General features: G+C 43.1%; 1 protein-coding gene across 1 annotated transcript in view; it reads right to left on the minus strand.

The window, feature by feature from the left end:
• Positions 1 to 12,677, minus strand: part of LOC118369538 (TATA-binding protein-associated factor 172-like) — a 67,344-nt gene that overhangs the window by 31,214 nt on the left and 23,453 nt on the right. Inside the window, exons 13-17 of the mRNA XM_035753990.2 lie at positions 10,287 to 10,411; positions 9,860 to 9,980; positions 8,945 to 9,049; positions 5,481 to 5,630; positions 4,176 to 4,321 (exon numbers count right to left, since the gene is read on the minus strand). Coding sequence (XP_035609883.1) covers positions 4,176 to 4,321; positions 5,481 to 5,630; positions 8,945 to 9,049; positions 9,860 to 9,980; positions 10,287 to 10,411 — 647 coding nt within the window. The remainder of the gene's footprint in view (positions 1 to 4,175; positions 4,322 to 5,480; positions 5,631 to 8,944; positions 9,050 to 9,859; positions 9,981 to 10,286; positions 10,412 to 12,677) is intronic.

Genomic DNA, 12,677 nt, shown 5'->3' on the forward strand with positions numbered 1-12,677 from the left:
TTATGATTTTTCAACGCCGATACCGATACCGATTATTGGAGGACCCAAAAAAAAAGCAGATACCGATTAATCAGACAATTTTTTTTGGAATAATGACAATTACAACAATACTGAATGAACACTTATTTTAACTTAACTTATACATGAATAAAAATAAATTTAGCCTCAAATAAACAATGAAACATGTTGAATTTGGTTTAAATAATGCAAAAACAAAGTGTTGGAGAAGAAAGTAAAAGTGCAATATGTGCCATGTAAAAAAGCTAACGTTTAAGTTCCTTGCTCAGAACATGAGAACATATGAAACCTGGTGCTTCCTTTTAACATGAATCTTCAATATTCCCAGGTAAGAAGTTTTAGGTTGTAGTTATTATAGGAATTATAGGACTATTTCCCTCTATACCATTTGTATTTCATTAACCTTTTGACTATTGGATGTTCTTATATGCACTTTAGTATTGCCAGTGTAACAGTATAGCTTCCGTCCCTCTCCTCGCTCCTACCTGGGCTCGAACCAGAAACACATCGAACAACAGCCACCCTCGAAGCAGCGTTACCCATGCAGAGCAAGGGGAACAACTACTCCAAGTATCAAAGCAAGTGACGTTTGAAACGCTATTAGCGCGCACCCCGCTAACCATTTCACATCGGTTACACGAGCCTAATCTCGGGAGTTGATAGGCTTGAAGTTATAAACAGCTGCTGGCAAACGCACGAAAGTGCTGTTTGAATGAATACTTACGAGCCTGCTGCTGCCTACCATCGCTCAGTCAGACTGCTCAATCAAATATCAAATCATAGACTTAATTATAACATAACACACAGAAATATGAGCCTTTGTTCATTAATATGGTCGAATCCGGGAAACTATCATTTCGGGAAAAAAACGTTTATTATTATCGCATATACTCTGACTCTGCGTGCAATGAACGTAAGAGAAGTGACACAATTTCACCTGGTTAATATTGCCTGCTAACCTGGATTTCTTTTAGCTAAATATGCAGGTTTAAAAATATATACTTCTGTGTATTGATTTTAAGAAAGGTATTGATGTTTATGGTTAGGTACACGTTGAAGCAACGACAGTCCCTTTTCCACTAATGCGCACCGCATCGATTATATGCAACGAAGGACACGCTAGATAAACTAGTAAAATCATCAACCATGTGTAGTTAACTAGTGATTATGATTGATTGTTTTTTATAAATATAAGTTTAATGCTAGCTAGCAACTTACCTTGGCTTCAGGCAGGCTCCTCGTGAGGCAGGTGGTTAGAGCATTGGACTAGTTAACCGTAGGGTTGCAAGATTGAATCCCCCGTGATGACAAGTTAAAAATCTGTCATTCTGCCCCTGAACAAGGCAGTTAACCCTCCGTTCCTAGGCCGCCATTGAAAATAAGAATGTGATCTTAACTTCTTTAGGGTAGGGGGCAGCATTCGGAATTTTGGATGAAAAGCATGCCCAAATTAAACGGCCTGTTACTTGGGCTCAGAAGATATGATATGCATGGATTGAAAACACTCTAAAGTTTCCAAACCTGTCAAAATAATGTCTGTGAGTATAACAGAACTGATTTGGCAGGCGAAAACCTGAAAAAAATCCATTCAGTAAGTCGTTTTTTACAACTCAAATTTGAGACTTATGACTCAAATTGCAGTTCCTATGCCTTCCACTAGATGTCAACAGTCTTTAGAGATAGTTTCAGGCTTATATTCTGATAAATGAGGGAGTAAGAGCAGTCTGAATGAGAGCTTTTTCATGCACAATCCCGAGAGTGCCTTTCTTGTTGACCTTTTATATTGATGTCGTTATTGTCCGGTTGAAATATTATAGAGCATTTAGGCTAAAAACAACCTGAGGATTGAATATAAACATTGTTTGACATGTGTCTATGAACTTTACAGATACAATTAGGATTTTTTTGTCTGCCTGTTTTGACTGCGTTTGAGCCTGTGGATTATTGAAGAAAACGCGTGAACAAAACTGAGGTTTTTGGATATAAAGAGACTTTATCGAACAAAAGGAACATTTATTGAGTAAATGAATGTCTTCTGAGTGCCACCATATGAAGATCAAAGGTAAGCAATTAATGTTATCTCTATTTCTGACTTGTTTAACTCTTCTACATGGCTGTTTACTGTTTGTAATGATTTATCTGCTAGGGTCCCACATACCATAGAGAGGTTAGCATCCCACATACCATAGAGAGGTTAACTGACTTGCCTAGTTAAATAAAGGTGTAAAAAAATATTATTATAATAATTGTTGTCCAAAAATACAGATTTCCGATTGTTATGAAAACTTGAAATTGGCCCTAATTAATCGGCCATTCCGATTAATCGGCTGACCTCTAATGGGAAGCATTGCTGCACAGCTATTTCCAGGTCTCTCCAGAGAAGTTCGATCGGGTTCAAGTCCGGGCCACTCAAGGACATTCAGAGACTTGTCCCAAAGTCACTCCAGCGTTGTCTTGGCTGTGTGCTTAGGGTCGTTGTCCTGTAGGAAGGTAAACCGTCACCTCAGTCTGAGGTCCTGAGCACTCTGGAGCAGGTTTTTTATCAAGGATCTCTGTACTTTGCTCCGTTTATCTTTCCCCTCGATCCTGACTGGTCTCCCTGGCCCTGCCTCTGAAAAACATCCCCACAGCATGATGCTACCACCACCATGCTTCACCGTAGGGATGGTGCCAGGTTTCCTCAAGACGTGACGCTTGGCATTCAGGCCAAAGAGTTCAATCTTGGTCTCATAAGACCAGAGAATCTTGTTTCTTATGGTTAGAGTCCTTTAGGTGCTTTTTGGCAAACTCCAAGCGGGCTGTCATGTGCCTTTTACTGAGGAGTGGCTTCCATCTCTAACATAAAAGCCTGATTGGTGGAGTGCTGCAGAGATGGTTGTCTTTCTGGAAGGTTCTCCCATCTCCACAGAGGAACTCTGGAGCTCTGTCAGAGTGACCATCGGATTCTTGGTCACCTCCCTGACCAAGGCCCCTCTCCCCAGATTGCTCAGTTTGGCTGGGCGGCCAGCACTAGGAATAGTCTTGGTGGTTCCAAACTTCTTTCAAGAGTGATGAAGGCCGCCTCCCCAGTGGAGCAGTGGACTAAGCTGAGCGTAAATACAGACCCGGGTTCAAACCCAGACTGTGTCACAACTGGCTGTGACTGGGTGTCCCATAGGGCAGAACACAATTGGCCCAGCATCGTCCGGGTTAGGGGAGGCTTTACTTGACTTCGATCACCAGTTGTACAGTGTTTCCTCTGACACATTGGTGCACCTGGCTTCCGGGTTAGGCGGGCAGGTGTTAAGAAGCGCAGTTTGGCATGACTTGACCTTTGCCTCTCTCTCTCTCTCTCTCTCTCTCTCTCTCTCTCTCTCTCTCTCTCTCTCGAGCATATTGGGGAGTTGTAGCGGTGAGACAATATCGACAATGGGGAGAAAAGGTGTAAAATACACAAAAAATAAAATGAGGCCACTGTGTTCTTGGGGACCTTCAATGCTGAAGACATTTTTGGTACCCTTCCCCAGGTCTGTGCCTCGACACAATCCTGTCTCGGATGCCTTCGACCTCATGGCTTGGTTTTTCCTCTGACATGCACTGTCAACTGTGGGACCTTATATAGACTGGTGTGTGCCTTTCCAAATCATGTCCAATCAATTGAATTTACCACAGGTGAACTCCAATCAAGTTGTAGAAACATCTTAAGGATGATCAATGGAAACAGGATGCACCTGAGCTCAATATTGAGTCTCATAGGAAAGGGCCGGAATACTTAAGTAAATAAGGTACATTCTTTATAAATGTGCGAAAATGTATAAAAACCTGTTTTCACTTAGTCATTATGGGGTATTGTGTGTAGATTGATGAGGGAAAAAAAACTTGTATCCATTTTAGAATAAGGATGTGTAACGTGGAAAAAGTCAAGGGGTCTGAATACTTTCCGAATGCACTGAATACCAGGACGGCCAGGCACTAAGAGGCCTGGAGACAAAACGATGTGAACAGGCCAACCCGGAGTAGCAGCTGGCTGCAGATACCATACAGTGCTGCATTCAGTTCTCAATCTTAGTCTCTCAGGATCCAACCGCTGCCTACTGTCCCAAATCTACCATTTAGTGATTTTTCTTAAATCTCTCTAGGGATAAAAATTAGATTGAGGAATAGAAACAGAGACTAACTTAGCGGCCATGAGTCGAGCCCGTGTCACCACATAGTCCCGCGTCACTGGGTCCTCGGTCACAGTTTCTGCCCCGGCGATGTACTCCTGAACAGTCTCCTTCACTTGAACCAAGGCTCCCTGGCGAGGCTTCCCACCAGCCTTCTCCTGTCAAATGATATTAGAGAACATCTGCATCAGAACCCTGGGTCGAGTTCAGTAGGCCTGAAATGTTTATTTTTTGCCCAAAACGGACTACCATCTGAGGTTGTGCAATAAGAACAGTCACTTTTGTTTTCCGTTGCAAAAAGTGTCTACAGTGTGCCCTAATAAATAATAGCGCCCTAGACTATTGCATCATACGAGGCAATATACAATCAGTGGCCAGTTTATTATCTAGTACCGGGTCGTTGCTCCCCCCTTGCCTCCAGAACCACCTGAATTATTTGGGTCATGGAAACATTGCTCAATTGGTATCAAGGGTCCTAACATGTGCCAGGAAACATTCCCCACACCATTACACCACCAGCCTGTAACGTTGACACCAGGCAGGATGTGGCCATGGACTCATGCTGCTTACGCCAAATCCTGTGTCATCAGCATGACAACAGGAACCAGGATTCATCTGACCAGGCAATGTTTTCCACTCCTCAATTGTTCAGTGTTGGTGATCGCGTGCCCATTGGAGCCGCTTATTGGTTTTAGCCGATAGGAGTGGAATCTGGTGTGGGCGCCTGTTGCAATATCCCATCCGTGACAAGGACAGACGAGTTATGCGTTCCGATATGCCGTTCTGCACAACACTGTTGTACTGCACCGTTATTTGTCTGTTTGTGGCCCGCCTGTTAGCTTGCATGGTTTTTGCCATTCTCCTTTGACATCTCATCTACGAGCTGTTATCGCCCACATGACTGCAGCTGACTGGAAGTTTAGTTTGTCGCCCCATTATCTGTAACGCCTAGACAATGTCTTGCCTGAAAAGCCCCGGAGGCCGGCCGTTTGATATACTGGAACCGGCGCGCCTGGAACCAACGATCATACCACCGCTCAAAGTCGCTTAGGTCACTAGTTTTGCCCATTCTAAAGTTCAATCGAACAGTAATTCAATGCCTTGATGCCTGTGCTTGCCTTATATAGCAAGCCACGGCCACGAGACTCTCTGTCTGTAGGAACGAACCACTTTTGTTAATGGGGTGGTGTACCTAATAAACTGGCCACTGAGTGTATATCCTAAGGGCGCACTCTAATTTTGGAATAAGAGCACAATTGAGAATACAATCTGTAGCGGATGTAACGATCAGACCTAACGGAGTAACCATCCTCTCACCTTGCAGCGAGACTTGACTTCCAGCAGCATGTTGATGTCTATGGGGATGTGAGAGGCTTGCATCATCAGACAGAGCCAGGCGCCCATCCAGGGACAGCTGGCTGCTACTACGTACTGCTGAGGGGCCTGGCGCAGCAGCTCGGTCCACACCTACAAGAAGACAAAACTCGTTAAAAACAGCAGCCAGGATTTACGATTGCAAAATTCCTGGAACTTAAATTTAAATTCCCTGGTTTTCCCCAAATCCCAGAATCAGGAGGGAATAAGCAGGAAAATTTGGATCAATCAACCAGGATTTCTGGAAAACCAGGGAATTTATTGAAAAATTACAGGAGTGTAGCATCCCTAGTCAGGATATATGATGTTAGCCATGTTTCCATTAACTTGTCCAGTGATTTTTTTGTTGACATTTAGAACGTTTGTAAAGAAAACAGATGCAACAATTGCCTGCTAGGGTGCATTTCTATTTAACAATCATGTCGATAAAAACAGCTGGACGTAATGACGTCACACAAATTAAATAAACATCTGCAAAAACCTAGGGTCATTTAAAAAGAAAAATTGAAGTTTTTCCATTCCGCATTTAGGCTAATTCAGCATGAATAAATTGACGACAGCATGTATGCCCTCCCACCTCCCATCTGCTTCATGACTATCCTGGGAAAGCCAGCATGGATAGAATGCAATCATTTATTCATATTTGCCATATTCCGATAATGCTCATGTGCCAAAATATCACCACGGTCTGTGCCATGGTGAAACTTGCACTCCTGTAGATCTGAAATAATTTATTTTACCAGGTAAGTTGACTGAGAACACATTCTCATTTACAGCAGCAACCCGAGGAATAGTAACAGGGGAGAGGAAGAGGGATGAATGAGCCAATTGGAACCTGGGGATGATTAGGTGGCTGTGATGGTGTGAGGGCCAGATTGGGAATATAGCCAGGACACAGGGTGAGCACCCTACTCTTACGATAAGTGCCATGGTATCTTTAGTGACCACAGAGAGTCAGGACACCTGTTTAACGGTCCATCCAAAAGAAGGTACCTTACACAGGGCAATGTCCCCAATCACTACCCTGGGACATTGGAAGACATACAGTGGGGAGAACAAGTATTTGATACACTGCTGATTTTGCAGGTTTCCTACTTACATACAGTGCCTTGCGAAAGTATTCGGCCCCCTTGAACTTTGCGAGCTTTTGCCACATTTCAGGCTTCAAACATAAAGATATAAAACTGTATTTTTTTGTGAAGAATCAACAACAAGTGGGACACAATCATGAAGTGGAACGACATTTATTGGATATTTCAAACTTTTTTAACAACTCAAAAACTGAAAAATTGGGCGTACAAAATTATTCAGCCCCCTTAAGTTAATACTTTGCGCCTCCTTTTGCTGCGATTACAGCTGTTAAGTCGCTTGGGGTATGTCTCTGGAAGTATTAAATAAATCAAAATATATTTTATATTTGACAATCTACAAAGTAGTCACCTTTTGCCTTGACAGCTTTTCACACTCATGGCATTCTCTCAACCAGCTTCATGAGGTAGTCACCTGGAATGCAGTTCAATTAACAGATGTGCCTCGTTAAGTTAATTGGTGGAATTTCTTTCCTTCTTAACGTGCTTGACCCAATCAGTTGTGTTGTGACATGGTAGGGGTGGTATACAGAATATAGCCCTATTTGGTAAGAGACCGAGTACATATTATGGCAAGAACAGCTCAATTAAGCAAAGAGAAACGACAGGACCGCCACAGGAAAGGACGACCCAATTACCTCTGCTGCAGAGGATGAGTTCATTATTTTCTCTTTAACTAACTAGGCAAGTCAGTTAAGAACAAATTCTTATTCACAATGACGGCCTACCCCGGCCAAACCCTAACAACGCTGGGCCAATTGTGTGCTGCCCTATGGGACTCCCAATCACGGCCGTATGTGATCCAGCCTGGATTCAAACCAGGGTCTGTAGGGACGCCTCTAGCACTGAGAGGCAGTGCTTTAGACTGCTGTGCCACTCGGGAGCCCAGCCTCAGAAATTGCAGCCCAAATAAATGCATCAGAGTTCAAGTAAAATACACATCTCAACATCAACTGTTCAGAGGAGACAGCATGAATCAGGCGTTCAAGGTCAAATTGCTGCAAAGAAACCACTACTATAGGATACAAATTAGAAGAGACTTACTTTGGCTAAGAAAACAAGCAATGGACATTAGACCGGTCGAAATCTGTCCTTTGGTCTGATGAGTTCAAATAGGAGATTTTCGGTTTCAACCGAAAAAGTGAACGAATGATCTTCGTGTGTCGTTGCCACCGTGAAGCATGGAGGAGGTGTGATGGTGCTTTGCTTGTGACAGTCAGTGATTTATTTAGAATTCAAGGCACACTTAACCATTGCTACCACTGCATTATGCAGCGATACACCATCCCATCTAGTTTGATTTGATTTGATTTGCGCTTAGTGGGACTGTAATTTATTTTTCAACAGGACAATGACCCAACACACCTCTAGCCTACGTAAGAGCTATTTGACAAAGAAGGAGAGTGATGGAGTTCTGCATTAGATGACGAGAACCCTCCAAAATCACCTAACCTCAAACCAAATTGAGATGGTTTGTGATGAGTTGGACCGCAGAGTAAAGGAAAAGCAGCCAACAAGTGCTCAGCATGTGGGAACTCCTGCAAGACTGTTGGAAAAGCATTGCAGATGAAGCTGGTTGAGAGAATGCCAAAAGTGTGCAAAGCTGTCATCAAGGCAAAGGGTGGCTACTTTGAAGAATATATTTGTACTATATGATTCCATACATGTTATTTCATAGTGTATGTCTTCACTATTATTCTACAATGCAGAAAATAATAACAATTAAGAAAAATCCTTGAATGAGTAGGTGTCCTATATATGTATTTTAATTTATTTATGGACCTGAAGATAGAGTGCCTCCTACTGGCACTCCTAACCCCACTTCCAGCAGCATCTGGTCTCCCATCCAGAACCAACCCTGCTTAGCTTCAGAGGCAAGTCAGCAGTGGGATGCAGGGTGGCATGCTGCTGGCAAATTGAATGGAGAAACTTTCCAACTATCCTATTCAGGAATTCTTGAAAGTCAGGATAATCTTTGTCGTCTCGCAAAGAAAACATTTTCTAGTAGATTTTTTTTCACTTGCAAGCAGAAGGCACTTAGAATTAAATGCATTAAATGGCCTCACGTGCCCCGTAGCATCAAAATCATTTGGCAATCATTTACTCGAAAAACACTGTTCCCATCATTTGTTGCAAATAAAAAGTTAGACAAAAGACAACTCCACCCAGTGAACGGATAAAAATGTTGTAGATCTTTAGAAAATGTCTCCTATATCTGCCATTTTTTATTACACGTCACAATCATTTGTTTGCGAAATTGCTTTTGTCGAATAAACCTGGGTCAATGGAAACCTGCCTCGTGTGGTGTGTGTCTCAAACCTTTTGGATGAGGTCCAGGATCTCCTGATTGCTCTCCAGGATGCAGGACTGGAAGATGTGTCGGAGCATGTCTTGCAGGACCTGGTTGAGCCATAATGCACAGCTCTGGAACAACACAAAGCAGATTTCAGTTATGACAACGAAGAGTTGTATTCATACATTAGCGTTCCAAAAATTGGCCCAACCTCAAAATGGATGACTAGACAGGGTGCTCGCGTGCGCCATAGCATGCATGTTGATTTTGTCCACACACACCAGACGCGATACGGACAAGCAGGTTGATATCTCAAAACTAACTCTGAACCAACTATAGCTAATTTGTCCTGGGATATAAACATTGGGTTGTTGTTATTTTACCTGAAATGCACAAGGTCCTCTACTCTGACAATTAATCCACAGATAAAAGGGTAACCCGAATTGGTTTCTAGTAGACTCCTCTTCCAGGCTTCTTGATCTTCTTTGGACTTTATATGGCGGTTTGCAACCAACTTTAAGGTGCATTACCACTACCAACTGCCATGTGGACCTCAGGTCATCTTTCAATCAGCCACGTGGGTATATGCTCCTAAAAACCAATGAGGAGATTGGAGTGGCGGGACCAAGTTCTATTTTAGCGTCTGGCTATGCAGCGTTGTTGACGTGTGCAAGCAGTGTGGCTGCAATGACTGAATAACATGTATACATTTATTTTGTAACGCGAGTGGTGTGGTCAGCATGTAAGGCCCTACGTGTGTGGAGACCGGAGAGGATTTGATTGGTACAGGCAATATGGTGAAACTTCCACCTAGCCTATCAGGGGGAAAGGCAGAGCTATTACCTTATTACTTACACCTGTCAAATCCTCTCAGATTTGACACTCGTGCATAGGGGTCCATTTAGGATTGGGCCATTGACATATTTCTCTTACAAACCCACCTGGTCAGCTTTGGATAGTAGGGTGAAAAGGGTCTCTAGTGCGGCCCGTCTAACTGATGATATGGTGTGTCTAAGGAATGGCCAGACCCGAGGAACGAGGACCGTTAGGGACTGCTGCATGCTGGAGGGACAAAAAGAGAGCGTTGTTGGGCCTATCATCCCTTGACAAAGTTGTCCTTAGTACATCCTAAGCACACTAGATGTTTCATTGACAAAGGGAACCACAACAACAAACACGTACTGGTTTGAATGTTTCTCAGCCATAAACACCATTGACTTTACAAGACCTGCTTTTTACCACAACTTTTAGCGCACAGTTTTGACTGTAGATCATTGGAATGTTCCTTAAAGTACAAGATGTTTATGATTTCCATGATGTAGTGGGAGAAGAGGTTATACCTGTACAGACCGGAGAGGTGTCACTCACCTGCACTGTCGGACTTGAGGGTAGGCGAGCAGAGAGGACAGTAGGGTCATGATGCTGTTGGTGGAGGCTGTCAGGTCATCAAGCTCCAGGAGAGCGTCCCACAGGGAGTTCACTATGAATGGGACCTGAACAATACCGAAAAAAAGGGGGAAAAACAGCAGTCATTATCTACACAAAACAGAGACAACTGCTATGGTTAGCACCGTACTGAAAAAAACAGAGCAAATAAACATCAAACTGGGTTGGGTTCATCAGCAAACTCAATGGAAAACATTTTGCAACGGGAAAAAACGAAAATGTCCAGGTAGTCCGTCCCGATTTCAATCAGTTCTCTTCCATTTGGTGCCAACTGAACACAACCCTATTGTGCCATAGACATGCCAATAATTTTGAGCACCACTTCTGCGCGGCGGCGGCACCCACCCCGCAGACCCCACGACGGCGCGGGCGACACCCACACTGCTCAAATCAAAGTCAAATTGTGGGGGTTTTTGCCTTATGTTGGCAGAAGACTGCCTCAGTAGGAATGGTAGGCTGTTCTTCAGTAATTAATTGTACTGAACTAAAATATAAAAACGCAACAAGATTTTACTGAGTTACAATTTATATAAGGAAAATCTGTCAATTGAAAAAAATGTGGGCCTAATCTATGGATTTCACAACTGGGAATACAGATATGCATCGGTTGGTCACACATACCTCTAAATTGATGTGGCCTGTCTAATGTTGTCACATATTTTCAATGGATATTGGAACATGGCGACCCAGAGCATCCCAAACATGCTCAATTGGTGACATGTCTGATGAGTATGCAGGCCATGGAAGAACTGAGACATTTTCAGCTTACAGGAATTGTTTACAGATCCTCGCGACATGGGGCTGTGCATGATCATGCTGAAACATGAGGTGATGGCGGAGGATGAATGGCACGACAATGGGCCGTAGGATTTTATCACGGTATCTCTGTGCATTCAAATTGCCATCAATAAAATGCAATTGTGTTCGTAGCTTATGCCTGCCCATACCATAACCCTACCATGGGGCACTCTGTTCACAACGCTGAAATCAGCACACCGGTCGCCCACACGACACCCATACAGGTGGTCTACAGTTGTGAGGTCGGTTGGACGTACAGCCAAAGTCTTTCAAACAACATTGGAGGTCGGCTTTAACGTTCAATTCTCTGGCAACAGCTCTGATGGACATTCCTGCAGACAGCATACCAATTGCACGCTCCATCAAAAAGTGGCGGTGTGTGACAAAACTGCACATTTTAGAGTGGCCTTTTATTGTCCCCAGCACAAAGTGCACCTGTGTAATGACCATGCTGTTTAATCAGCTTCTGGGAAATCCATCCACCTGACAGGTGTGGCATATCTTGGCAAAGGAGAAATGCTCACTAACAGGGATGTTAACACATTTGAGAGAAATAAGCTATTTGTGCATATTGAACATTTCTGGGATCTTATTTCAGCTCATGAAACATGGGACCAACACTTCATGTTGTGTTTATATTTTTAAAATGTACAATCAGGGCTCTCCCTAGGATATTCTGACAAGGTGGGGTTGATGTAAGAGTCAATTTCCCCCTCAAGAAGTTGGAGCATTTAGCATTATTTTTACCTGTAATTGCCATTTCCTGAAACTTAGTCTTAAATGATAAACAATGTAGCCAACATGGAAGTCTTGTGTTTCAGCCTTAAAATGTCACATTATTCTAGGTAAAATTTAAGGGGTAAAGATTATTCTCATTATTAGGTGTCTATGTGGATAATCTAGTGAAAATGGCTTCTTACATTTTGTTTGGGGAGATAATTCAGAACAAATCAATTGCTGGACGCAAAGCAGCTAGTAGTCTAGCTCACCGTAGGCTATTAGGAATAGGAAACTGAACTAGGCCTATAGGGGCTTGTTTCAGATCTCCCTCTCTGACCTAATCCATCAAGTTAAGTCTGAGCCACTAGGCTACCATTCGTTCAACATGCCTCGTTGACATCGGTGAACTGACTATTATCATCATTAGCAGCCTACTGTCGACACACGGCTATTTAAAGAGGACCGACCAAGAACTGATTAAGTAACATAGGTCTACTAATCTTTAAGAGTCTAACGTAACGGTTTCTGTTTCCATCCACGCAGCAACACACACTGAACTACAATAAGTGCTTTCTGGGATCAGAGCAGAAAGCTAGAGATTGAGTCAGTAAATCACAATGTGCCAACTAGAAGACTGTTTTAGAGTTGAGTTTTTCTCGTACCGGCGAACTTTCATCTCAAATTGCGTGCATGGTGGGCAAAATGTGTGCAGGTTGGCCAGGTCTGAAGAAGTTTACAATGACAATAAAGGCAAAGCCATGGGACAGGCATAACAGAGGAGTGAGGTTGGAGAGA

The sequence above is a fragment of the Oncorhynchus keta genome, chromosome 36, assembly GCF_023373465.1.
Source record: "Oncorhynchus keta strain PuntledgeMale-10-30-2019 chromosome 36, Oket_V2, whole genome shotgun sequence".
Classification (NCBI taxonomy): Eukaryota; Metazoa; Chordata; class Actinopteri; order Salmoniformes; family Salmonidae; genus Oncorhynchus; species Oncorhynchus keta.